The following is a 27,353-nucleotide window of genomic DNA, read 5'->3' on the forward strand; positions in this document are numbered from 1 at the left end:
TTGGGCAGGTGGGGGCGGGCTGAGCCTCGGCTTTTGGCAGCTTCACCACAGGCAGAGGGAGCGGGGAGGATCCGGCGGCTGCTGCCGAGGATGTTAAGTTTGTGCTGGCTGCTGCTGCCGCTGGTGAGTGACCGGCTGGGTCCCTATGGGCTTGGGGGAGAAGAAGGGGGCGGGGAGGATACTGCACATCTGGCTCCTGACACTGTTGTCCACAGCTGGATGGCTCTGTAGCTGCCCAGAAGGATTTGGAGGGGGGGTGATGTCTGCAGAGACAGGGTAACTTTTCTCATAACAGGGAATAGGTAGGAAGAAAGAAAAATAAGGAAAGGATTTAAAAAATAATAAAAGGGGGGGATGGGGATGTAGAAGGGGAGGAAAAAAATATTCCTGAGCTACAGAGTTGACCCAGCTCTTTTATTTAAATTTTTCCAGCCCTAAGATGCTATTAATAAATATGTTTTCATTTTCATTCATTAGAATTGCAGTTTCCAAAGGACAGAAAAGCATCCCTAAATCAGAATAGCTGTAGTGTGGCTTTAGATGGACAGAAGGGGACAGGTCGCTGTCTCAGTTGCCCTGAGAAAGGCAACTTTGCTGAAGTAGAATAACTAAAAAGGAATAGTTCCTCCAATGGATTTGGGACATTTACCCCTTTGAGAGGGCACTGATGTTTTTACTGCTGAAGGCATCTGTTTATAATATCAACAAGCAGGAGCATGAACAGACTTATGTCTGCTATGCACTAGAGGCAGCAGGTGAGATTGTGTCATTAAACATCAAGGGAAACGTATAAGCACAGGGACACAACTAGAGCTGGTATATCCCTCCCTAAGCCCCATGTGCTACTCCTGGCTTTGCCTGGGCTGGGTAGCAAGAGCTACTGTAAGTACCAGTACAGTCATATATCCTCTTTCCCCTCAATCTTCAGCCTCAGAGAAGTGTTTGGAAACCTTCTTATTGATGTGATTCCCAAGGGCTCATTAACTCTAACTTTAGTCATTTCACACTTAAATGTTCTGTGTGGGTTGTGATTCAGACTCCCGCTGTAGTCAAGGGGGATACGGTCACCTTGTCTTGTCCTGAGAAAGACAGATGGGGTGACTTGTCTTCTTCCACTGGTAACAGTGAGAGCCTATGCAGCTACAGACTGGTCTTGACCCTTCTGTTTTAAAAGGTGAAAGATGGGATGTACATCTTCCTACCTGCACCTCACATCCTCTGGAACCTGTTGTTTTCCTCTGTATATACACAGCTTTATGTGCAAGTGGTAGGATATAGGTCCTTGATATGTAAACCTTGTCACAAATAGTTATTAACACATGTTATACCCTTATTTCAGGGAAAACTAGTCAGCCTAAAATGTTAACGCTGCTGCAGGCAGAGTGACTTTGGCATCTGGACTGACCTTTTTGCACATAATAGGATCACAACTTATTCTTGCAGCTCTCAGCAGAGTGGAGCTAACCTGAAGGGATGTATCATGCACATCTGTGGGCTGCCACGCATTATTTTGATGTTTTTAGCATACTGCAGGGGACTATGCCCATAGTAAAATACATTCTATGAACTGCATGTTCTATGTAATTTTTGGCCTCAAACTATTGCTCATATATGAACTCCAGCTATATGTCTGGTAAGAGTCAGTGCTCTAAATATCAATAGTTTTTGTGTCTCAAACTAGGTCTCCTGGCAAGCTTTGCAACCTAAGTTGCTCAGGGAAGGCCTAAGACCAATAGGATATATTGAGTAAACAGTCCTTTCATGTTTCAAAGGATCATGCCAGAGCAGAGGAATAATTCTAGTGTGGATTCTGCAAATAATTCATTATTCATAAATGAAAATAAGCCAGAATAGTAATCCTGGAAACTTCCTCTATGAAACTGGGTACTTTTACCTCCTATCAGCTCCACAGGGAGCTGTATATTGCAGGATATACTTTGTGCCTTGCAGAATAGAGTCCTTGACATTAAAAATTACCCTTTGCTTGTAAGTGACAAGGAACAGAGAGCGGTGGGTGCTGAAATGCATAAAAATGACTTTTCCTGTCTTAGATTTCAGAGTCTCAGGAAACAGGGGATGGGGAATAAAAAAGACTCTGCATTCACTGTCCTACCCGCTGAGCTGAACTGCTTTATTCTTCAAACACGTAACAGCTTTTCACACTTCTTGGGAAGGAGTTCAATCTGATCTAATGAATGGAGGTGGGAATGGAAACACAGATGGGTTCTTGTTGAGATATACATTTGCTTTAATAAAGCTTTTCTTGTGGTAACAGCTATATGGATCCAAATCTGTGACAAGATGCTGAGCTTCTAATAAAACAGAGCTGGGTGCCTGTATTTCTGAATTACTATCAGCTAATTTGTGTGGAGGAACATACATTCTTCTCTTAGGGATCTGGTTCCTGCAGACCTCAAATTCCCCTCCATAGGGAGCTGAAGCTGTGGAAGGATCAGTCTGTTTAAGTGTTTCTTTAGCCTGGAGGGAGTTAATGGAGGGAGACAGGCTCCTGTACAGTGAGTCACTCTGTCCTCAAATAGGTGTCTCAGAGAGGTAGGAGGAATCCTTCCCTGGAACTGCTTGTTTGCCTTCATTGATCGTTAAGGGAGGCTTGATGGGGGAGTTTAGATTAATCATCTAAAATTACCTATCTAAAATTAGGAATCTTGTTGAAAGCTACTCATTTAGCCTCCTTCAATCCTACTGGGAAGAAGTGGAAACACTCCAAGAACAACGGCCATGGGTTCAGTTGAATGAACTTGCTAGTGGGCTTCAATATCCAGGCTTCAGTTCTTTGGGATTCGGTGACATGAACCCCACCTTTACGCAAACATACTACACATTCAGAAAGAGAGACCCCACCTTTACGCAAACATACTACACATGAAGAAAGGGAGTAATTTGTCTTTAATTTGGAGGAATACTCGCAATAGCAGAAAATGAAGATCCTCAGTTATTAGTGTTCTGTTATTCTTTAAGTGTTAGTAGTGATTAAATGCTTTGACAAGGTAAGCATATGGCTAATAAGTTCATTTTTATTTTTCTCAATGTAACAATAATTTCACAGGCTTTATAAACAAACTAAATTAGTATGACTGTATTGTAACATACAGAATACCTATGAGTAAATAAATATATTGTTATATGTGGATATGTATGTATATCAAGTACTGTTCTATATAAGGCTATGCAGTTAAATACAGTCAGATAAAAGCAATCCAATACACAGAGGAGCATTCAAGCATTACTCCAATGTCTTAAAAACAATCTCGAAAAGATATTCCTCTAAATGACTGTAAGGCAATCAGTGTCTCAGCTTCTCTCATTCCATAGGTAATCGAGTTAGAAAGAGAAAACAAACACTGAAAATATCCTCTAGGTAGTCATTTTCAGTGAAAAAGACTCCTGAAATAATCTATTTAGCTGGCTGAAGAGAAAGATTGGAAATAGGTCTTTACCTTTGGGGTTGAAAGCTTCTGGGATCAAGATTGTGTCAGAGCTTGCAAGTTGAGGGCAGGACTTTCTGTGACAACTAAACTTTGCTGGTGACTGGAGTCATGTCACTGCTGTGGTGACTTCATGCTTTACAGTCAGTCAGCATCAAGAGTGGTGAACATGGTTTGGATACAGCAGAAACAAAGCAGATGCTCATCTATATGTGCAAGTTTGTTTGAGCTGTTGACTTTTTTACTGCATAGGAAATGTTCCGTTATTTTTTATAGTTTCTTGTAATTTTCTGACACAACATAGTATTATATATATTACATTATAAATATAACAGAATTCCTTATGGACCACCATGGATAGGAAGATCTTTACTGGGGTGATTGTGAATGTAATTGTACTGGAGTGGGCAAGAGCTTATGGAGCTCAAGGTTGATCCCAGTTCCCTTCAAAGCACACGTGAAAATTGGCCCTGACTTCAGTGACCTCTGCTTCCAGTCTCAAAGCTGTCTAATTAGCACTTGTCTTTTTGAGAAAGGAGTTAAGCAGATGGAAATAGACAGAGCTTATGGAAGATTTTGATGAGACATATTCAACAGTTTGAGAAGTTTATGAAAAAGGCGGAGGATTTATTTGTCTTCTTCAGTTATTTGACCTGTGTCCAGTTACTCGACCTTCCACCCTACAAGCCTTTCCTGTTCATCAAAATTTCACTTGGAAAAAACAAAAAGTATACATTTTAGAGCATATCCTAGTTCTCTGGATTGCGTCTTTGGCATCTCTGGCCAACTATCAGGACCAACTGAACACTTAATTCCACAGCTAAAAATGGGCAGGGGATGCAGGAGTTTTGAATGTCTTTGTTGTGCCTTTCTGTGCACCAAAACACTGGGTGAGTTTTAATCTTCCAAGATGGGAGTCAGTGTGTGACGTGAATGGCAGATAACTCTGGTTTTGTATAAGGTAAAGCTAAAATATTCAGGCATCAGAGTCATATCAGAAAAAGTGAACAGGGGAAGCACAGGCAGGGAGAACAGGGAGTACGGAGATGATTTCAGAGGAGATCTGAGATGAGATCTGGGACATGAATGCAAGCTGTGGAGACAGAGGCAAAAAGAACAGTGATGAATATTCTTAGTAAGTAATTTATGCATTTGATGCAAAACCTATTCATGAGGTTTTAGGATTGGACTGCACTGGAAACTAAACTGGATCACTGGGAAGACCCTTCAAGTTCTTGAAATATTCCCATCTTGCCACAAAATTCAGCCACTTTGATTTTTGATTAATTTTCAAAAAGACTAAGTCTTACCAATTTATTTCTGGCTCTTTTATCCCATTGAATTGCTTTTTAAAAGTGACTAATATATTTGGTTCCCAGCTTTGAAGTATTTCCCTTTTTTTCAGAGAGCATAGAAAATGTCCCTACTTTTCCTAAAGTGTGTTAATGGACTTCTTAATGAGTGAAGATCTGTCTTTTATGTGACATCTAAATTACAGTTTCTCTACCACCACAACAGCCTAGGGGCACCATCTTGGGATGGGCTCTCAGGAAAGATTTCTTTTAACTAAGTTGCACTAAATATGGGATGAGGATGTTGCTAGAAAAACTCTCTCCCCAGAGCTTACTAAGTCTGATGTTGTCCAGCATGAACAAATCAAAGTCCATTAGATTGTGCCATTAGATTACTTTTTCTGTTCAGATTTGGGCAAATAAATAAACTATCTTGCAACAAATGAAATATGAAACAATGTCATACTTACTACCAGTGAGTATACACTAAAGATTTCAGTGCAACAGCCTTACAGATGTTAAGAAAAGGAAGTCTAAAAGTAAGTGCAAACTGAAAATGTGGCTGTCTAAACTGTCTCAGGTTTTTAGCATGCCCATGTCTGTCATAGGTAAATTTTTAATGTTCACTGTGTGATTGCTTTGTTCCAGGCAAGATTGATTTATTGCTTAGGACCTGGATGTAAGATGCCCTTGTGAATTTTGACTAGTCATTAATGTTCAAGCCAGTCAAGAGGTCTTTGTGTTGTAATGCTCAGCAATGCAAAACCCTGTTCCTTGAGTACTGCCTACAACACCACATGAAACTTCCACATTTTCTGTATAAGCCTTGGGTTGAAAACACCCCACTGGGAGTTTCTGTAAGGTTCGTACTAGGTTACTACCTAGCTACTAGGGATTGTTGATCCAAGAAGCAGCATTTTAAATCAGCCTCTTATGCTTATTACTGTGGTTGGAAAGACTATGTCACATCGGCCATCCCTATCTCAGAAATTTTTTTTTTTTTTGGTCCCTAAATAATCCTTTTCTAAGGTGAACAGGAGCTACTTGTGTCCTACAAGAGCTCTGCCATTATGGCAGATGCCTCTCAAATTGCGCTATGTCCCTGCAATGAATACAGAGCCCCTGCTTTTTAGAAAGCCCCACCATTGTAGGGAGATGAGAGCAAGAATATGCACTTTTCTCTCAAGGCATTGTGAGATTAACAACAAAAAGTAAGTAAGCCATATCCAACAAATCACAAGTAATGTTCTGCCCAGAAGGCTTTTCTTTAACTGTAAAATGGTTTAATGTCTTTCTTTTCCCTAATGCCTGGGGAAAACCAACAAATTGAAGCATCATCACAGTTCTGAATTTCTTGTATATATGTCCATTTTTTTTTTTGTTACAGTGGGATTACTTCCAGGAAGGCCACAAGATTATTAGTTAACACCACCTTCATTTTCTACTTCTTACATGATGATCTGCAATTCCATTTGATGTTGATTTTCAAACACTGAAATGCCAGTAATATTTAACCTATGCACTGGCCTATAACAAAAAACTCTGGATTCCGGTGGCAATAGCCAGCCCTACCCCAAATCCAGTAGCTCAGAAGAAAATAAATTGTGAGCTGCTGATTAATTGCTTAGCTATGGGTGGTAGTGGGGTTGACTATCATTACACCATTGGTGAGGATTACCAGCAGTAGGTCAGGATTTCTAGAAGAAATTGTAAAATCATGTTTTCTGATGATTCATCACTGCTTTCAGAGGTTTGAGTCTGCAGTACATGAACTAGGGATCTGTGGCAATTCCTCTGTCATGTGTAAAACCAATGTAGCACATCTTCCCTGCAGGTAGGGTATGGGCTTCCCCAGTCACTGGAAATTGAATAAATTGCTTCAGTTCAGTTTTGGGCCCCTCATCATAAGAAGGGCATTGAGGTACTGGAGGGAGTGCAGAGGAGGCCACGAAGCTGGTGAGTGTCTGGAGCCCAAGTGTGATGGGAGTGGTTGAGGGACCTGGGGCGTTAAGCTGGAGAACAGGAGCTGAGGGGAGACCTTCTGATCTCTGAACTGCCTGAAAGGAGCTTGGAGCATAGAGGGGGCTGGTCTCTTCTCCCGGGTAACAAGTGATGAGATGATAGGATGAGAGGAAATGGCCTCAAGTTGCACCAGGGGAGGTTTAGATTGGATATTAGGAAAAAAATCTTCATGGAAAGGGTTGTCAGGCACTGGAACAGGCTGCCCAGGGCAGTGGTGGAGTCACCATCCCTGGAGGGGTTTAAAAGGCATTTAGATGAGGTTGTTAGGAACATGGTTTAGTGCTAGAGTTAGGTTATGGTTGGACTCAATGATCCTGAGGGTCTCTTCCCACTAAAATGATCTTATGATTCTATTCCATGATCTTCCCCAAGTGCTTGCTTCTCGAAGGTTTTTCCAATCTCCTTTCATGTTTTTATTTCATTTTGGGTTATGACTGGCCACTGCTTTCAAACCTTTTGTCAGAGGACTCAGTATAGATGGCAAGTTGTATGGCATCATGTCAAAGTTGTCATGACTTTTAAACATAAAGACTAAGAACCAGAGTTTCTCAACAGTGAGAGTCCAGAAAATGAAGAAATTAATTATTTCCTGTCCAGCTGAATCCATCTTCATAAAATGAAATAGTGAGAGATTTATGTTTGTATTTAACAATAATTTTCTTACTACTACTCAAATAATCTGTTATGTAGGCTGAATGCAAAGTAATATGCGTGTTAAATGATAAAGTGATGAGCAGAGAACCTATTAATAACTGAAAAATTGCATTTCAGAATTACATTACTATAGTTGAGCAACAAGAAGTACTATTTTAAGAGTCACTCCTGCTGATTTATGAAATGTGTTTCATGTTATCCACTGGAGGAATATAATGCATGAAAAAGGCCATGTCTTAATTTTCTTTTCAAACAGTGTCCTTAATCCTTTTTCTGTTCTAATATTAGGATGTATGAACGATCTCTAGGGCCTCATAATTAAGAGCAGTCCGTCTATGCTACTTTAAAACCCAAATGCAGGCAGAATTTGTAAAGGTTTTTAAAGACAAAATTGTGTTCCATTTTTTTCCCCCAGGCAAATATTATTGCTAAGATGTAATAGTCTACATGACTTCCAGTAAAATTTCTGTGGAGGCTAAAAGAAGTCCTGGTTGCACTGCTCACTGAACACATTCTGAAGGCCAATAAATCAACTTCCTGAGACTGAAAGGCAATATAGCAGTGATATTTTCATCTGTACTCTGTTTTCAGAGTCATTAGAGGTTTAGAATGGCCTACAGTCTTCCTCAGAAATGTCTCAGAAAGCCTTCAATCTATCATTTCCATTAAAATCACTGCCCCCCAAGCCTCTGGTTTTGCCTTGAATAGGACAGCTGGCAAAGGAGCAAACCCTCTGCTCTATTCCATGTAAGACTCCCTGTATTTTGAAGATCCAAATATCCCAAAGGAGGTTTTGGTGCCGTATTCAGTCAGCTGAATTTATGTCTTATTTGCAGAAAAATCTCCAGCTGGAGTTTTCACGTTCTGGGAATCAAAATGTATCAGCCATGAGGTATGAACTGGAAAGAAACCTGGCTCTTCTCACTCCAATAATCACAGAAAATCTTGGTTTGTTTTGTCTTTCTCTCACCAAGGCTGAGGGAATCCATCCAGAATGCAAGATATTCCAGCAGGTGGTGAGAGAGGAGGCTCTCTGCTTAGAAAAGAATGAATCTGTTTCACCTGATCTTAAAGGTAATGATCCTTACTGTCAAGCTGTGATATGAAGACATCTTGTATAATATTACTTCAGGGGCACAATGTGAAGATACCATTTGTTCTCCTGAATCAAGATTTGATTCATTAATTTTCTAAATAGCTTGAAGTGCTTCTCCTTCTACAGGCTGGGGCTGTACATTATCTGATATTAGATATCTTTAAAAGCTCAATATCTAAGTCAGGACTTGCCCTCTTAGATTGTCTTAACGTAAATGGAGAAAGAAACATGTCCCTAGAACATGTTTCAAAGCCTATGGTTTAGACACTTACTTCAGGAGGAGATTAATCTTTCTCTGGCGTCATATTTGCCTTTACTAACTACAGAATGAGGCTAAGATGATTAGTTCAGACCCCGACAAATTTACATACTTAGTTAGGGTAGGAAAAACCTGTTTGGAATATGTTACATTGCTGAAATATTTGGTGTGTTCTGAATTTATATCCAAAACTCCAAAGAAGCTTTCACAGAAGGCACTGAAAAGCATCCCCAAATTGTATTGTGTCAAGAATCACTCCAATCTGGTGAAAATGATTTATGCAAAAAAAACCCACAACAACAACAACAAACCCACAACAACAACAAACCCCATAAAACACCAAAAAAACAAAATAAAACAAAATAATCCAACTCTACTTCTACATTTTTGGAAGTTTTATGTTTGAAAACATATATTGTGGTGGTGTTTTGAAATCTTTGTATGCTCAGATATAAATTTTGAAGATTAAAATGAATGTTTCAGAGACTCTGTGAAATATTTTTAAGATGTTACATGGGAGGTTCACTTTGCTGGTGTTTTGACATTGTGGACAATTGTTTTGAATTGATTCAAAATGAAATTTCAAAATATTCGAACTCTTTCAAAAATTAAATCACAATTTTGCTTAGAAAAGTATTAATCCGCTTCAGTGAGATTTTTTGGTTGGCATGAATTACCAGATGTTCATTTACTACAGGGGAGTTATGAGACAAAGATTCCTCATGCACTTGGTATGAATAGAAGTATTGCAACCACCTGGAAGACTGCTTTTAGCAGCCTACCAAAATTTAGAAACTAAGCCCCAGGATATTTCCTTTATCTTCTTGTTTACTTTTCTTCATCCTTTCCAGTCACTCTCATGTCTTGTATCCTTCTTGTACTTGCCTAGTCTATTTAGTTGTGTTTTTCCTGGTATTTAATCAAGTCCAGAATACCTCCTGGACACATTTTGCACTTGCAATACCCAGTAATTCCACCAAAGATGTCCTGGCAAAAATCAGGCATTTTCCATAATGATTTATTACATGAAATTTCTCTTTGAACAGTATGACATTCCAAGTATTTTTCTCTTTACCAGAAACATGTGATTTGGGAATCCTCTTTGTAACAAAGGCTACTCAAAGAAATAAAAACTCCTCAAACTTCTGTTAAACTATTTAAAAATCTTGAACCTTGTCCATTCTGACCTTCTCAAAGCTTCCCTTTCCACCTTTTACTCCCTAGATACAGAAAGACCTTACTGAAATTCTGTTCTGATATTTATAGCTGTTCTCAATATAGTTTAAATGAAACATTAAATCTGGGAAAAAAAAAAATAATCCCCAACATTTTATCAGAGGTGTTTTAAAATTAGACTGAGATTAGTAGAAGTCCCAGGTTTTCATCTCAGTTTTCAGGAATTGCACATGAGACAAACTGAAGGATCAGGAATCCTTCAGATAAACAGTAAACAGAGTTACTTCTCAGCACTCATAGAGAATTTAAGCTGGAATTAGTCTATGTTGCAGATTTTTAAGTCTAATGTAGATCCACTTTATTCTTATTCTGCAAAGCAGTGTTTAATGAGTGTCATCAGTAGAGTCCAGGTGCAATTCCTCTAATCTTGAAGTGGTTGTGCAAAATAGGTCAACTGAATCGAGCTCTAAAAGTGCTTGTTTTTCTCAACTATCTGAAAAAGACTGAGCCCTAGGTTACTGAAGATGCCAGCATTATTTGATACATTATTTGATACAATTCCAACTGCAGTTGTTTTGATTGAGTCTCAAGTGATTTGGACAATCATTAGTCTCTTCAAAACATTGACATGTAAAATGCTCTTTCTGCCTCGGCACTCAGCAGTTTCTCATATACAAACTGTAGAAGTCACTGTAAGTGAAGCCAGATCTAAGACTAAAACCATACAGATTCCACTCCTACATAAGGCCACCTGATTCTAGCTTTTAACCCCACGTTGCAAAATATGATAGAGTTTTAGACCCAGCTCCTCAAAGGTACCATAGTCCCTCTAAGAGAGACCCTTTATGTCCCTAAGTCTGTGTGGGCCACTGCAGGTCTAAGTGGGACTCATATTCCCTGACTTTATTAATTTGAAAATTAGCAGCCTAGTTTAGGTTATGATCATCAGAGACACTGAGGTATTTGCAGCAAGTGATTCATCCTGTCCTCAGAAAGGAGCCGGCAATATACAGGATGAATCACGCTGGAAGTCCCTGTTTCTTTCTACAGATTACAGAGAGAACGTAACTAAGATTAGCTAAAATATTTTAGACAATTAAAATTAGGGATAATGAATCAGGGCTTCTATTTTCCCATCTGTCAAACTGAAGATACCAGGAATTTCATCCTCCCAAGGGTAATGCTATGGGAAATTCTCAGGACTATCCTTTTGGAAGCCAGAGAGTAACTTTGCTCAGCTACAGGCAAGTAATATTGCTCTCACATTTCATCTCTTGACTATGTTAGATTTTCCTTGCCATCAGTCACGGAGGAAACAGAAAAGAATCAGTGAAAGAAAATGACACCTCCCCAACGAAGTTCGTACACTTTTTTGTATCCGCCTTACGATTACCTAGAGATTAGTTTCGGTTACAACGCAGTGCTTTTTTTTATTGTTTCAGTCACTTACACATACTGATAATTTTTCTGTGCTGCACCTACACCTACTTGTCAACAGACACTGCGTGACCACAGCTTGAGTCTCAGTGTGATGCATCTGTGACTAAGCTGTGATTAACTATAACTTCTGAAAACCCTTTTCATGGGGCTCATAGCTGGTAGCGTGCCCTGCATCATCAGCTGTCAATCTCTGGTTTAGGGAAACTCATGAATGCCAACCAGTCAGACCTACTCCTGATTACAGTTATTTTATATGATGCTAGGAGTTATTCTTCTAGTTAGGGATGAATCTAATCCCTGTTGAAGTCCATTGTGAGAATGCCATTGATTGCCTAAGATGAGGACTTCAGCCCTTATTTCATTCAAAACAGACAAAATCAGTGGACTTTAAGTATGGAATCAAGACACTAAAGCTGAATTTTTAAGTCTGATGTTTTTCAGTTAGACTTTGAAACCGGTAATGAGAAAGTGCTAATAACTATTCAATATTTTGATTTTGTTGACTTTTGGTTTGATGATACAGAGAGCTTCATTTAATTTGACTTTCAGATTGTGTCTGCTTGAATTTCAGGCACTTTCTCTCATGAGATAAGGTGGTGGAAGGTCCAGTTGGGATGCCAAGTGCATATGTGAGCAGCCATGCATTCAAGGAGAAGAGGAAAACAATACAATCCTTTATTTGCAGAGCTGTGTGACCTGTTGTGGCTCTTCTTTCATGTGAATTAGTGGGAAAGCCACAGACAATATTGTTATGGAAGATCAATCGTGTGATATTCTGTATGTGTTTCTTTATCTAGAGGCACTTTTTTTTTTCAGGATGTGCCAGAGATTGGGACGGACTAACCTGCTGGCCCAGAGCCACTTTTGGGGAGGTGATTAAAGTTCCCTGTCCCAGATTTTTTGAAGAAATCACCCATATTCATGGCAAGAATTTTTTCCTATTCTTTTTATCCCTACATGTTTTTTTTTAAGAAATTATAATAGTTAAATATCCTGTAACTTACCTGTTTTCCTGATTCATAATGCTAGCTTATGTCAGTAATTATCCAGGTGCACACCTCAGCTAATGGTCAGTACTTGACACACTTTTGTTTTGTGTTATTCTGTACTGAATTGCATAGTTTATTTGATGGTCTAAAATATGGATAGTTGCACTACGTTGTTAAGGTTATAAAGCAATATAAGTATGTCATAGAATGACTGATTCATAAAGTCACAGAATAATTGATATCAGAAAGGACCTCAGTCCAATCCATCTAGTCCAATCCTCCAGCCAGAGAAGGATCAAGTTCAAAAATTGTGTCTAAATTCAAAGTTGGATCAGGTGGCTCAGGGTTTATTCCACAATCACTAGTTGTCTTGCAAATGCAGGATAGACTGCATAATTGGATTTCCTCTGCGTAAGGATTGAATTTGCAGAATAAAGTCACTATATGAAATGTAGAAGTTTTGCTGCATCTTGAAATGAATGGGAATATCTCAGCTTTTAGTAGCTATATAGAATATTTTAACTCTATAACCATTCTTGCTGAACATGACTAGACCAGTAAGTGCCTAACTTAAGAATCAAAGTAAGAGTAAAAATTTGTTGTTTCTTGTCAAAACTTAAAGAAAATCAACCCTGTAATTCATTCTGTGATATATTTTATCATTAAAGGCTTCCTTCAGAGAAATTGTACACAGGATGCATATTGGTCAGAACCATTCCCACCATACACTATCGCCTGTGGATTTGATGAAGGTTCCAGTAAAGGACCAGAGGATCAGGTGAGCTTTTGGTTTCCTGATTGTGAACATCTCCAGAGCATCTTTGTTTCTTGTATGTGGTTCTCCAGCACTGGGAGACCTAAACTCTCTTCCTACAGACCTAATTCTCTTCCTCTTCAGGATGGCTTTCTTTAAGCAAGCACTGGCTTGTGTTAAGCCAGGCATAGTTTGTAGCTGGCCTAGCCTGGAAACAAGCAAGAGACTACAAACTGTTTCAAAAAGATGGGCCCAATTTCAAAGCAGCATGAGTTAAAATTGGGTCTATCTCTTTGGAACACCCTGTATGTTTGCATTTTAACATTATGGAAGATTTGAAGGCAGAGCTCCCATCTGTGCTGTGGCTGTATTTAGTTTGTTATTCCGATCAAACCCACAAGGTCTATAAAAGGACAATACGATCAGTAAGCTCTATTGCATTGTAAACACAAGGAAGCGGGTAAGAAGAATTCCACTTAAATTCTATGAGAACTACTTGTTTTATATTTTGTATCTGCAGTGAGGACTTATGATGTCTTCTTCATATAGTGTTGGTTTCTTTAGCTGTCCTACAAAAGCAGATTAAATGCATCAAAATACTTCATTATTCAATTGAAGAACCTGTGTTTTGAAAATACTGTATAAAAGATTAGGAATATTTCAGAAATACAAGGATGGTTCCTAGGTTGTTAAGGTTGCATGATTTATTTATGGATCTACTTAAAATTTCTGTTGTCTCAACCTAGAATTTCTACTTTTTGGGTAAACAGAGTTTAGATCAGCTAGAGAACAAAGTGTCCGTTGTATTTACAAGGAGGAACTTTGCCTGGATTCAGAGAATTTAGTTTCTTGGGATTTGAATAATTAGCTTATCTTGTAGTGAATCAGAACAAAATTTGAATAGCTAAAGCAACATAAACATGTTTCATTTTTCTTCAGACATAGGATATTTGAATGCAAAACAAATAAATGAACTATAAAGAATTTACAGTACTATGGTATGTGCCTACTGAATGAAATGTTTGTCCAAAGAATTGAAGACATCACATTGTTTCCTTAGCCTTAACATTCCTACCTCCACAGTGAGATGTGACTGTTTCCTAGTGTTTCAGTTTCCCTACCTGCAAAATGCAAGTTTTAGTTCTCTTTTAGCTATAGCTGTTTATGAAACTTAACACTTATCAATTCAGTGGGAAACACGCTTTGAGCTAAACAGAGTAGAACCTGGCCCAAGACTAAAGTAACGGATTGACAAATCACCCATCTGCAAGCTTCAATGCCCTTGCAGTCTTTATGTATCTATAGGGGAAAATGTAATTACTTAACAAAAGTAACAATTTCCTGTTGAACATGCTTAAAGGGGTCACTATTTTAGATGAGCCTGTGGGTTGTGGAACCTGCCTCAAAAAGAAAAAAGGTGTTTTAGTGTTGGAGAGAAAAACCTGAATCAGATCACAAGCATGCAAAGCAGCACAGAGGTGATGGGACTGACTAGTAAGGGCAAATGTGTCTTCATGAAATAAGCACACCAGCATGCATGCTGCATAACCACCAGCATTGGTTTGTGTTCTATTTTTTCTCATAGAAATCATATTATTCTGCATTTTGGCGTGTCTACACTGCGGGCTATGCAGCATCAGTGACTTCACTCATTACAGCTCTAATTGTCTTTGCTGCCTTCAGGTAAAAAACCAGTTGGTCTCTTTTCAGGATGTGTCAAGATAGGGGCATTCTAATTCCTCTCAAATATTCTGTGCTTTAGTTTTGTGTCTTTTGTTGTTGTTGTTTTTATTATTATTATTTTTTTATTTATTATTATTACTATTATTATTTTCAAATTCAGATATTACAACATTGATGGCAATGGGTCCTTCTCTAACCATGTTGTGGAATTTTCCTGTAGATGTCAAAAAATAAAGTTGTCTGGGCAGGTTGTCTAAGTCCAGAGGTGTCAAACTAATTTTCAGTTGCGGCCTCATCAGCCTCGCGGTTGCTTTCAAAGGGCCAACTGCAATTTTAGGACTGTAAAAATGTAGGAGTAGTTACATTTATTTAGCCCTAAAACTACATTTGGCCCTTTAAAAGCAACTGCGAGGCTGATGTGGCCCCCTGTGAAAATGAGTTTGACACCTCTGTCTTAGTCACTTTAATCTTACCATACAGTGGAAATGCTCCAACCCTTTTTCACTATTAATATAAAATGACTATTTCTCCATTGCATAACAGGACATGCTTTGCAGAAACTGTCTCATATCCTGAACATTTACTCATTCTAAGATGTTCATTCCCTCTGTGAAAGACCATTTCTTCCATAATTGGGAGCTATAGAAAGAGATTTAAAGGAAGGTAACTATCATGTTTGATGATGTTGGATATTAGGAAATAGATCCTGGTTTTTATTGGTTCCCACACACTTGGATAGAAGCCTTAAGGTTACTCTACAGACAAGAGTGAAGGACACTGAAGCACCTTCCTAGCTGGAGCAGATTTGCAGTCTCAAAAGTCATATCACTTACAGAGGGACCCAGAAGCAAAACGTTGATATTTCCAAACCTTGAAGGAGATTCCTTCAGCTCAAGGTAAAACTGTGGACAGGCCAATCTAAGGAAATGCAGGTCTAGGGTAAGGCAGCTACTTCTCTGGTAGCCATCCCACAACATGCGACTGAGACCCCCTAAATATTCTGTTCTCCTCTGGCCAGAAAGGGAATGAAGAGTTTATTGCAAGCTTGTTCAACAAAAAATGCCATTTAGAATAATTAAAAGGCATTATTGCAGTACAGCCCAAGGGGCTCAGAGTTACTCTCTGGTTCTGGCATCTCTTTTAAATGTGTGGTGATTCAAGGACAATTATACTAGCACTTTTATTAGCTTAAACAGGTAATGACTGCTCTGCTCCCTTGTGTCTTACTCCCTCTCAAACAGTGACAGATCATTTATTTGCTTTGGAAGGTGTCTGAAGTCACCCTGTATTCCTGTCTGAGCTTGGAGACTATGAGAAATTTCTCTTGAAGAACAACTTCTGTTTTCTCTTTCCACATCAGAAAATTCCACTGCACACGGAATTACATCCATATGCACTTGTTTGTCTCCTTTATCCTGAGAGCAATTGCTGTTTTCACGAAAGATGCTGTTTTGTTTGCAGATGAAAATATGGACCACTGCCTTATGTCAACGGTACTGTACTTTGCCTTTCTCTTTTCCGTGATTTAACATTTAATTCTTGACCTGAAGAGAATATGTGGATTTCTTAGTCCAATTTTGCTTTAGTTTTCTAGATCTGAAATCTTAAAACAAACAATACTACACAAACCCAAAGACCAAGTACTATGGCTACGTTCAGCTTTGATATATACGGTACAGGTCTGTCAGCTTTAACGGAGCTATAACAATTTCTATCAGGAAATAATTTCATCTATAGGAGAGAGTCTATGTTTCCCTTTCAAAAAAAGAATTCAAATGAAATTACGGAATCCCAAAGCTACTAAATATTGTAATAATTTCTTCCTTCTTGTGTGGTAACACTGAACTTTGCTTATATTTGTAGAGAAACCAAATGCAGTGAAGAGTGGACTTAATAGCTTTTCTTCCTCTGCATTTCCAGGTTGCTTGTAAGGTTGCTGTGGCATTCTTCCAGTTCAGTATTTTAGCCAATTTCTTCTGGCTTCTTATAGAAGGGATATACCTGCAAACACTGCTTTTGCTGACTTTTGTTTCGGACAAGCAGTATGTATGGTGGTTCATATTTACTGGCTGGGGTTAGTACTCTTTTCCTCTTTATGTTATTTAGTATTTCCATTTACTTTCAGAACTAGATAAAATATAAGATTTGTTCTGAGATTAAAGGTGCCTATCAAAGGCGCCACCTTTCTGATGAAAGTTGCCCATTCATTCATTCATCAAAACCGTACCATTATACTGTCTGTCTTCTTATCTTGCTGCATATTTACACAGTTCAAAACTTTGAAGGAGAGGATAGGATGGATTACTAGAAGCACTATGATACACCTGCTCAAAAGACTGAAGCACTCCTGTTTATGATTGGAATTATTTTCAGGCAACCACAGTAATTTACAAGTCGGCCATCTAGTCTTAACTATCTCTCCAGGTTTCTCCTGCAGTCAGTGGAGTGAGGTATGCATGGGGTGGTGGTGATTAGTCAAGTCCTCAAGAAGATCCTGGAAACTTGTTGCTTTCCTCCACTCACTAGAGAAGTTTGGGTGACTAACTCTAAATTGACCATTTGTTTTTAGTAAGCAGAATTAGATAGATTAATCTTAAACCATGTGAGTTAGGCCAAGGAATCAAATAACTCTAGTTTTTTCAGGGACCTTCTAGCTTTAAGGAATCTTTAGAGATTGTATAGCAATTAAAATTGTCTACTAGTGTCAGAATATGTACACGTAATACATAAAATTTCTTTCACTGCAGAAGACTGTTTATTGTAACTCTCATATTCTTGTACTTTACCTTGGCTGTTCTGAAATAGACGCAACCAAACTGAGTGGTTACATTGACATTTTTGGCGTAAGGGTGAAATGCAAATTTTCCTGAAGTAAATAGTAATTTTTCCTTCATCTTCAGATTCTCATACATTTTTTTTTTTATCTAAGTAAATTTTAAAAGTCTGAATTTTATAGAGGGGATGTTTATTTGGAGCTATTCCAATTATGATTGCCTGTAACTAGATACTTAGACCTTCATTAACCACAGCTAACTTGAGATAACAAAGGAAACACCTCAATTAATAATACATTAATTCTCATCTCCTCCTAAAACCAGTGAAAAGTGAGAGACACCTCAGGGGAAACTCAGATCTTAGGTCATATGGTTGTAAATATTTATCTTCATTAATTAAAAAAGCAACTTGAAGATAATATGGTCCCAGCTTAAAGGCCTTGAGCAAAGGTCTAAAATTATGAAGGACAACTTCTGGGCCTTTCCTACAGATCTTAAATGATACTTAGAAAAGTATTACCTATATTTCTATAGATATATCAATGAAAATGTCATCTGCTTCAGATTAGAGTCCCTTTTATCGCAGCTTGGAAAGTCACTTTGGAAATTCAATTCCACTGAAAGAGAGCAAAAGCAATTGCTAGATTATAGGTCTGCTAAAAAAAAAAGGGGGGGCATAACTATTCAGTCATAAATGTAGGAGGCAACTACTAAGTCATAAATGCAGAAGGATAAGCAGTGACAAAATGAGGCTAGAAATTGCCAGTTCCTGGATTCACCTAAATTTTCATGGGATGATCACCAATTAATTGCTCCTCAGACCAAACATAGTGAACTCTTCCAGCTAGTGTACGGAGAGTTGTAAACAACTCACAAAAGAGGTCTGGCTATTAATAAAAAAGTGATTCTTCCAGTATCACAAGTGCTTGTAATTCATATCCAAACCTTCCAGTAATTCTTAGCTCTTATTTCTGAAAACATAGTTTCACAGGATCCCATCTTCTCTTTTATTTCATTCTCCTACCTTTTTTTGTCCTTTTTCTTTTTTCTTTTACTGAACTGCAAGTTAAATTCCTTCCTAAAGGTATTTAAAATTGTCTGACCCATTGTCTGAACTTTAATGTACATCCAATCTGCTGCGCTCCTTGTAATAAAGTTTCCATGGGACATGGTATTCAAAACAATTATATTTTGTTCCATGTTGATTTTTCCAGGAGCTCCCACTGCTGTGATGGTTGCTTGGGTCCTCACAAGAATCCATCAACAAAATACCGGGTAAGTCAGAGCTTGCGTAAGGAAATCAAGGTTGTCCTACTTTGTATCGTATTTTGATTTGTTGACAGGGTAAAAATAGATTAAAAACACATCAGAAAAAAAACAAAAAACAAAAAACAACAAAATGTTCCAAAGTTGTGCATGTAACTTTTAAACTTTATATGCAAGTAAGAGAGAAAACAATTTTTAGTCTTCTTATTTTGGTGGAGTATTAAAAACTGGAAATATCATAGTAAGTACTGAAAATTAATTTTGATTCCTAATGGCCAGTCCTTGACATATTTATATTTTAAGAAAGTCAATGTTTCTATTTAAAATCAGCTGTAAATTACTAACTCTAATTTCTTCAAATAATTACTTCCCAAACACATTGTGTACTGAAAGTAGTTTCTTCTTTCATTTCCATTCACTTCCTTATTTTTTTTTTTTTTTTTTTTTAATCTTTTAATATGGGAGCCAGGTATAAAGCAGATGACACATTACTAACAACTACTATGAAGACCTTCGGGTCATTTCATTACTTTACAGATTAACAATGTAGAAACAGTAAATTCTATCGTCTAACACACTTGGCACATCCTATTTTCCTTTCTTCCTTCAGAAAGTGGGAATACAATATAACCTAGCATGTATGGCGCTTGACTGGAAGGAGCCAAAACTGAGCTGTTTTTGATGTTAAATACATCTTCAGCCTTAAACCAAATACTAACAGACCACTCTGCTCTCTCCCTTCAGCATATCTTTATCAGGGGTCTGGATTTTTCTTGCCTACTTTCCTCATGGTCCCAAAGTCCATATGTGGATGTTTGTAGTTCAGTCTCTGATCTGTGCCCTGCAAACCAGTCGCATTTCCAACAGAAGAGCAGGAAAGAAGCCTACAAATATAAATTTATACTTCTTGACTTCACTGTGGTTTTTCAACCTTTGCCTCATCCTGAACAAACTTCCTTTAGATTGGGCTGCACAGAAAATTTTAGGGTGGTATCAGTACTGGCAGAAGCCTTTAAATAGAGATTTCAGACTTAGAATCCATCATTTTCCTGTTTTTGTGACAGAAATACTTTCATATGTTTTTCAAAGCTTACATAGGCTAGATAACATGACTGAGTTTTTTTTTGGTGTTTCAGATGTTGGGATGATGAAGAAAATGGAGTGGTGTTATGGATCATCAAAGGCCCCATTCTGCTAACTGTATTAGTATGTTCATTTTGTCTTAAGTATCTTTTGAAATGTGAAAGCTAATTTAGTGTCTCCTTTAGGTAAGCTGGGAGGAGAGCCATAGAACATACTATGGTACTGAAAATTATAGTATAGCATGTGGTTTTGTTATAGTTTTTTGCTTGTTGGTTTTTGTTTTGGGGTTTTTGTGTGTGTGTGTGTTTTTTTTTTTTTTCTCCCAAAACACCCTAAATCACAACCTAAAGCGTAAATCCTATATATATATACATATTTATATATATAGGCATGCTAGGACATAATGGAACCGCCTTCACACCTCCATTCCACATACCAAAGTCATGTCTGTGTCTCTATAAGTCATTTCTGAAGAAAAGCAATCCATACTGGCAAGATTCTTAGAATATGTTGCTGGTTTAGTACAAGAAATATATATCAATCATTTTGCCTAGTATTTTTTTTTTTTTTTATGAGTTCTTAAGATAAAAAAATCTCCCTTGTGCACAAATTTATTCCATCTAAATTTAGGGACGAAAGAGTACATCATTTAGGACTGTATCTGTTATAATCCCTGTCATAAAGGGACTATTTAGACCATGTAATATCTGCTACGTGCTGACAACAAGCACAAATTTATCAGACATAAACTATACTGAAATATGTAGGTCTATATTAAGTCAATGTAATTTTCAGCATATCTTTATGGATAACTATATATTGGTGGGAAAAATTAATACAATTTCTAAAGTTATTGATTTGATCTGAGAGCAGACCTGCACTGGTTTATAGTAGTGCAATTCCTGTGAATTGGGATTTTTATTTAATTTGTATCAACCAAAAATTTCTTGTCTTTTCAGATTAACTTTATTATATTTATTAATGTGATCAGAATTCTAGTCCACAAATTGAAATCTCAAAAGCGAGGAGGGAGCCATTCAAGCCATTTTGTGTAAGTATTTCTGGGTCACTTGATATCAACTCGTTCTAGCTGCTATTAGATGTTTTATGGGCAGGAGCAAAAATTTTCTACTCCTTACCAACAGAAAGAGAAATCCTCAGAAGAAATAACAAATGAACTTTCCTTTTCATCCCAAATATCACATCCCTGTTTTTCTTTAGGGGGAAGAGGGTGGGATGAACGTGGGACACAATGAGACAATTAAAATATACAGTGTTACAACTCCAACAGGACCCAGCTTGGAAATGGTAACACTAAATGTCAAGTAGTGTATCCATCTTGCTTCCCAGTCCTTCTGCACAAATGTCCACACCGAGAAAGATGTAGATAATTTAATTTAAATTCTCTGGTTCTGGTAAATGAACCCAGTCCTTTCTGTTTCTGATCCCCTTCACAGTCAATGGGGGTCCCATCAATGCAGTCAGAGGACTCTGGTCTGTTTGACTCATCCTAAGATAGGTAGGCATGACTGTTACCTATGGCACAGGACCCAGCGTAAACCTGTGGCCTTTTGAAGTGAGGTAAAGGCCAAGAAAAATACCTTAGGACATCATCAGTGGCTCTCACACCACTATTTAACAACCAAATCAAGCCCAATGGACAGTGATGATAGGATCTCCACTGACAGTTTTGGAAGATGGGATACATGGAGGATACCTACGTTTGATTGAGACCAGTCTCAGGAGAATAGATCAGAGTACTTAGTTTGATTCCCCTGTTTTTGCATGTGTAGCAGGGACAAAAACATTTAAAAGTCATTCCAGAAAACCTGAGTGCTGATTTATTAAGCTTTGTTCACCAGGTGTTGATGGCGGGACTGACAGAATGTAATCTTTCCATAACTTTGTTGAATTTATTTGCTTCCTTTATGGAACTGCCCTCCATATTAAAATTTATTCCAACATCTAATTTCTATCACTATTTCCATATTTCTAACAGTTCACTGTTCTTTAATTCTTGGTTTGCCAGGAGACTTGCTAAATCCACGTTACTTTTGATCCCACTCTTCGGAGTGCACTATATTGTATTTGCATTTTTCCCAGAAAGCACTGGTCTGGAAGCTCGCCTTTACATTGAGTTGGGCTTGGGTTCTTTTCAGGTAAGCTGGACAAAATGTTAATAACTCTTAAGAGGTTTGGGCTGAAACACCACACTCTCAGGAGTTTTACATTTTAGATTGGTTACTAGAGCAGGTGTTAATAATGTGTCTAAATTCAACACACACATTCCATCTTACCCCTTTGCAAGCCCTTTCTGTTGTTTGTTCCCTTCTCTTATTATTTGAAATCTCACCCTAGTTTTGAGTTCTGACTCAGACTTCATGTTAATAATCACAAAAAAAAAATAGTCTACATTTATTTAATAACTGTGACCAAGTACCACGAAGACCAGTGTATGGATTAAGGTGAACTGATTGAAACTAATTCCAAATAGAAAAAAGGTGATGATAAGAGGATTGAAAAGAAAATGTATAACAACCTGTTCTGTGCTTACCCTTTAGCAATGACAAATCCATCATGTTAAGATTTCTTTGTTTCTTTTATTTTGCTATACCACTGTTCAGAACAATATCTTGCATTTGAGAGGGCCAGGGGCCAGGTATGGTACAAATTGTAATAAATAGCTGAGGTCTTTTTCCTTTCACTCTCCCCTTTACCCCACAAAAGCTTGTCCACATTGATATGTGTTTAAAATGATCCCTCATCCACACTTACCTCTAAACCATGGCCAAACTATGGGAAAACACTTGCTGGCTCAAGGCAAAGCTGTGTCATGGACCATGTTGACATTTTAACAACCTAGAGAATAAAAGATTAGTATTCAGGGCTGTATCTCATTCAGTTTACCGATATAGATACAGTCTTACATTGCCCAGTGTTTACCTGTGTTGGCACAGTTTGTGAAAAGGCTTGGATGTAGGTTGACACTTCCCAAACAATGTCTGACTGCAGTTCTGGGTAAATATGAACCCAAGACCTTTTTCAATAGGTTGTTAGGACATACTCATCATCTTATGAGTGAGAAAAGATAGTTTAGCAGTAAGGAAGTAAAACAAGAACAGGTCCTCACCTAATTTATTCACTACTGTAAACACAGATTAGAATAAGACAGAGGTACCAACTACCATATCTGAGAAATAACTTTTTTGCAGGATACAGTAAACAGTAAGATAGAATGATAGAATCATTTTGGTTGGAAAAGACCTTTAAGATCATTGAGTCTAACCATTAACCTAGCACTGTTAAGTCTACCACTAAACCATGTCCCTAAGAACCTCATCTACGCATCTTTTAAACATCTCCAGGGATAGCCTGTTCCAATGCCTGATAACCCTTTCCATGAATATAGCCCTTAGTATCTCCTTACAAGGGCACTAATATACATATAGTGTCACCAGTCCATTGAGGAACTCAATCCCATTATGAAAACCTAATAAATAGTGCCACATCACCTACATTCCAATGGAAAATACATATTTTTGCTTTCTTTCTCCAATTTTGAATAAAACTTAATGTCTTTCTCTAACTCCATACTTTAAATCTGGATGTCTGACTTTTTCCCTACCCTCTCTCTCCTAGGGTTTTGTTGTTGCACTTCTATATTGCTTCTCAAATGCAGAGGTGAGTAGCAAGCACGGATGATAATAAAAATCTTTTAAACCTGTGGGCCTTTATTGTTTTTAATTATTTTTTCCTATTTCCGGAAGAGATCTGTGCTTTGATCTGCTCCCGAAAGCATGAAATACCCACAGCTTTTTTTTTTTCCCTTGGTACCTTTGTTGACTGTGTTCGTATTCATACAGTTCAGAAAGAAGGGCACAAAAAAAGCTTTGAAGCATTGACCCTTTAAAAATGGTTGGTGACTTTCCCGTCAAGGGACTTTCTTTTCTGCTTTATGTTTGATAGTTATCATGATGATGTCTCAATGGAAATCTTCCAACAGTCCTTACTTTCTTTAGGTTTATTTTCTCCTAGTGAGTTTCTTCCTTTTCCCTTTCCTCTTTCCTTTTCCTCTTTCCTTTTCCTCTTTCCTTTTCCTCTTTCCTTTTCCTCTTTCCTTTTCCTCTTTCCTTTTCCCTTTTCCCCTTTCCCCTTTCCTCTTTCCCTGTCCCTCCTTTCCTTTCTTTCCTTTCTTTCCTTTTCCTTTCTTTCCTCTTCTTTTTTTTTTTTTTTCCCCTTCTGTTTTTTTTTTTTCCTTTTCCTTTTTTACCTTTTCCTTTCCATTTACCTTTTCCTTTCCCTTTCCAGGGCAACATACGTTTTCAGTAGTTTTGTTCAAACAATTAATCTCCTGTTTTTGTAACATTGTTAGAATTTGCATAAATTCCATGTGGTACATATTAGAGAGCCTATAATTTAAAAAAAACTAACAAAATTTGCTTGCATTTCCCCAGTAGAACAGAATGAAACAAAAGACATGAGAAAATGTAAAAATACATCTCACCCTCAGAAAAGTGTGTAGGTTAGATAAGAAGAATGATCCATTAACGGTGCCTCAGTCTCCCCACTAGCTTAGACTGGACACTTCTCAGAGCTAATTGTAGATGAATTTAACTAATTTCCTACTGTCCCTCAACCTCTGGACCTCCAGACTTGTTCAATCAATCTGTTAGTTATGTATCAGATGGTAAAAATAATAATCATTTTTTCCTATGATTTTGAGGATCCCTGAGTACACCTCAAATTTAATATGTATTGAAGTTGATTCAGTATCTTTCAGAGTCAGCAAGGGATCTTTAACGGGGATTTCAATCCGGATAAACTGAAAGCCTGGAGAAAGACCCTTATTTTACAACACAGGTCACAGTAAGGAGTTACAGAAGATTCAGTATGAGGAAAAATAGAAATTATACGAAAAGGTAGAAATATTTATGAAGCAGACCAACAACAATAAACAAAGAAACTACAATCCAAAACTTCCCTGTCGTCTTCTGAGTTTTGGAAATCAAGTCTGTTTTTCTCAAAAGTGAGTAGGGACATAGTTCAAGTCCTAAAAATGTGTTAAAGATTAGTTCTGATTGATTTTCTTGTCTTTGTGCATCTGTTCGAAGTAGTCAGGCATACATTTTGACATATTTTACCTTCAATGTCCACTAGGTCTTAATTTTCTGATTGTTTTTTAATTCCTTTTTTACAGGTTCAAAGTGAACTCAAGAAGCAACTGTGCAAATGGAAGTATCAAGAATACTTGAACTTCACACACAAACATGGGACTTTGTCCAGGGAAAACAGTCCAGTCAACTACGTCACTCAATTATCACTGCTTGAAAAAATCAGTCCAAAAAGGAAAACATCTGTGTACCAGAATGGTGTAACTTCTGTCTGAGTTTTTTTATCAGGATGAGTTGATGTGGTTTTGTAACATACTACCTAAGAGATGGCCAGCTTGGATCCTCTATGACTTTCCATAAGTGTCAAGAGCCTTCTGTGAATTTCTTGTCCTATATGTGAGCTGCTTTTCTCACCTGGTACAGATCAGTATCACAACTCTCCCTCCTTAAGCATACACAATCCACATGTCTTATTGTCAAAAGCCAGACCTTGAGCTAGTGTGAATTAACAGGTTAGCTTTCAAAAACAAAACACCTACATTAATTCCTCCTGGGCCCAGCATGTTTGTCACAATGTTAATGTTTCCCAAAATTTCCAGTTTTCAAGAACCTTATTACAAATCTTCATTTGAAAGAGTTACATGCTGGCAAAGGGTTTCCATGTTTTCTGATGTTTTACTGGTGTTTTGAGTCAACGGGAGCCAACTTAGTGGGAATTACACACAGAAACTTGCTAAATGCCTACCTATGGTGCAGTAACTTCCTTTAAAAGGGATGTGAAGGTGTCTCAAGAGTGACACTAAAAAATAATGAGTTACGTTATCTGCTTGGGTTTTTTTCTTCCATGCTTGTTGAACAGGGAGATTAAACTAGGCCAGAGGACCCTAACCCCTTTTTTGGCCATGGGAAAACACGGAGTAGCTGAACATTGGGCAGATTACATGTGTATGAAGAAAGAACATAGAACAAATCCAATGCAATTTGCTAGCTGAGTTAACTTGAGCTCAGAACCTAATCTGAGTGTCCAGATGCTGGTCCTTGTGTAGCTGGAACAGACTTTCTGTCATCATAACCTTTATCTATCTATGAAATACACAGATCTATGAAATACATACATCTGTGCTTTTGTGCTCTTTTGGGGACCTCCTTTTGAGGACTAATCTGCTGTGATTGCTGCGATTATCTCAGTCCTGCCCATCATTTCTCAGCTCATTATCACTCCACTCAATTGTTTCTGGAGTCAGAATTATCAACACAGCAGTGTGATCTAGTGAAGAAAAGTGTGGTCTAGTGAAGAAATATATGATCTAGTAAAACAGAGAAAAGCAATTTTGTGCTTTGGATGGCTTTCCTCTTTCTCCAGGACCAATCTGGACTCTACCTCAAACTCTTCAAAAGTAAAGAAAGGGTACACAAGGTACACTAGACACAGATATAGATCCTTTCAAGGTACAACCATTTCCAGGAGAAACTACATACAGACTTGAAAGCAGTGCTAGAGACCATGACCATTCAAGTATATGTTGGCTTTCTGTGAACTGCAATATCAGTTTAGCTTTAAATAGTAGTGTTCCAGTCCCCCATTTAGCTCTACTCTTCGTTAATTACTTAGGCCAGGAGACATTTGACTTTGTGGAAATGTCTTGGTTGATTTGAGGTGCTTCATCTCTAGTTCCATTATTATAGCCAATATTAATTGTCCAGACTTCTATGGATATGATTCAGATCAGCCCTTTATTAATTAGGCATTAAACCCATCTGTCCAAATGAATCAGATGTCCTCTCTAAAGTGTAATTTTGTATATTCTGACCTCCTTATCAGTTTTCCTTCTAAAAGTAACCTTGGCTCCTGTGTAGTTTGAATTTGTTGTCTAGCATAGTGATGTTAAAACATTTGTATGTACATCTATAAAATGCAAGTGATAATTAAAGTTGTTGTGACTTTGTAAATTTTAATTATGTCCATTCGGATATTTGAGACTTTAAAGAAAAATGACAGTCTTATAATTATGTTTATTATGGATACAGTTTTGAAGCCAATGAATATGTACAATTTTGATCTTCTCATACAAGAAACGATTTACACTACATGATCCTGCAGCCTGAGTTCATGTCCCACTCCCCTTCCAAGACACCATCACTAAGACACAGGTCTACGGTACTTTGCTTTTATGTATCTCTGGGAGAAGACCATTATTTCAGGTATCTGACTACTTCTGAATAGTTTCTTTAGGAAATTTTCGTAGTAAATATTACTGAGTTGTCTATGTGAAGGAACTGACCCATATCTCTTCATCTGCCATTGGTG

At 37.8% G+C, this 27,353-nt stretch overlaps 1 protein-coding gene across 1 annotated transcript; it reads left to right on the forward strand.

Moving 5' to 3' along the window:
* On the forward strand, positions 1-26,995 carry LOC102084926 (vasoactive intestinal polypeptide receptor 1). Its single transcript, XM_065050341.1, has 13 exons — positions 1-123; positions 8,389-8,488; positions 12,202-12,309; positions 13,043-13,152; positions 14,714-14,811; positions 16,172-16,304; positions 16,732-16,885; positions 18,800-18,860; positions 19,988-20,057; positions 20,894-20,985; positions 21,964-22,093; positions 23,574-23,615; positions 25,132-26,995. Exons 1-13 carry the CDS (start codon positions 91-93, stop codon positions 25,318-25,320), a joined length of 1,320 nt encoding a protein of 439 aa, XP_064906413.1. The 5' UTR covers positions 1-90; the 3' UTR covers positions 25,321-26,995.
* The last annotated feature ends 358 nt before the right edge of the window (positions 26,996-27,353 follow it).

The sequence above is a fragment of the Columba livia genome, chromosome 2, assembly GCF_036013475.1.
Source record: "Columba livia isolate bColLiv1 breed racing homer chromosome 2, bColLiv1.pat.W.v2, whole genome shotgun sequence".
Lineage (NCBI taxonomy): Eukaryota > Metazoa > Chordata > Aves > Columbiformes > Columbidae > Columba > Columba livia.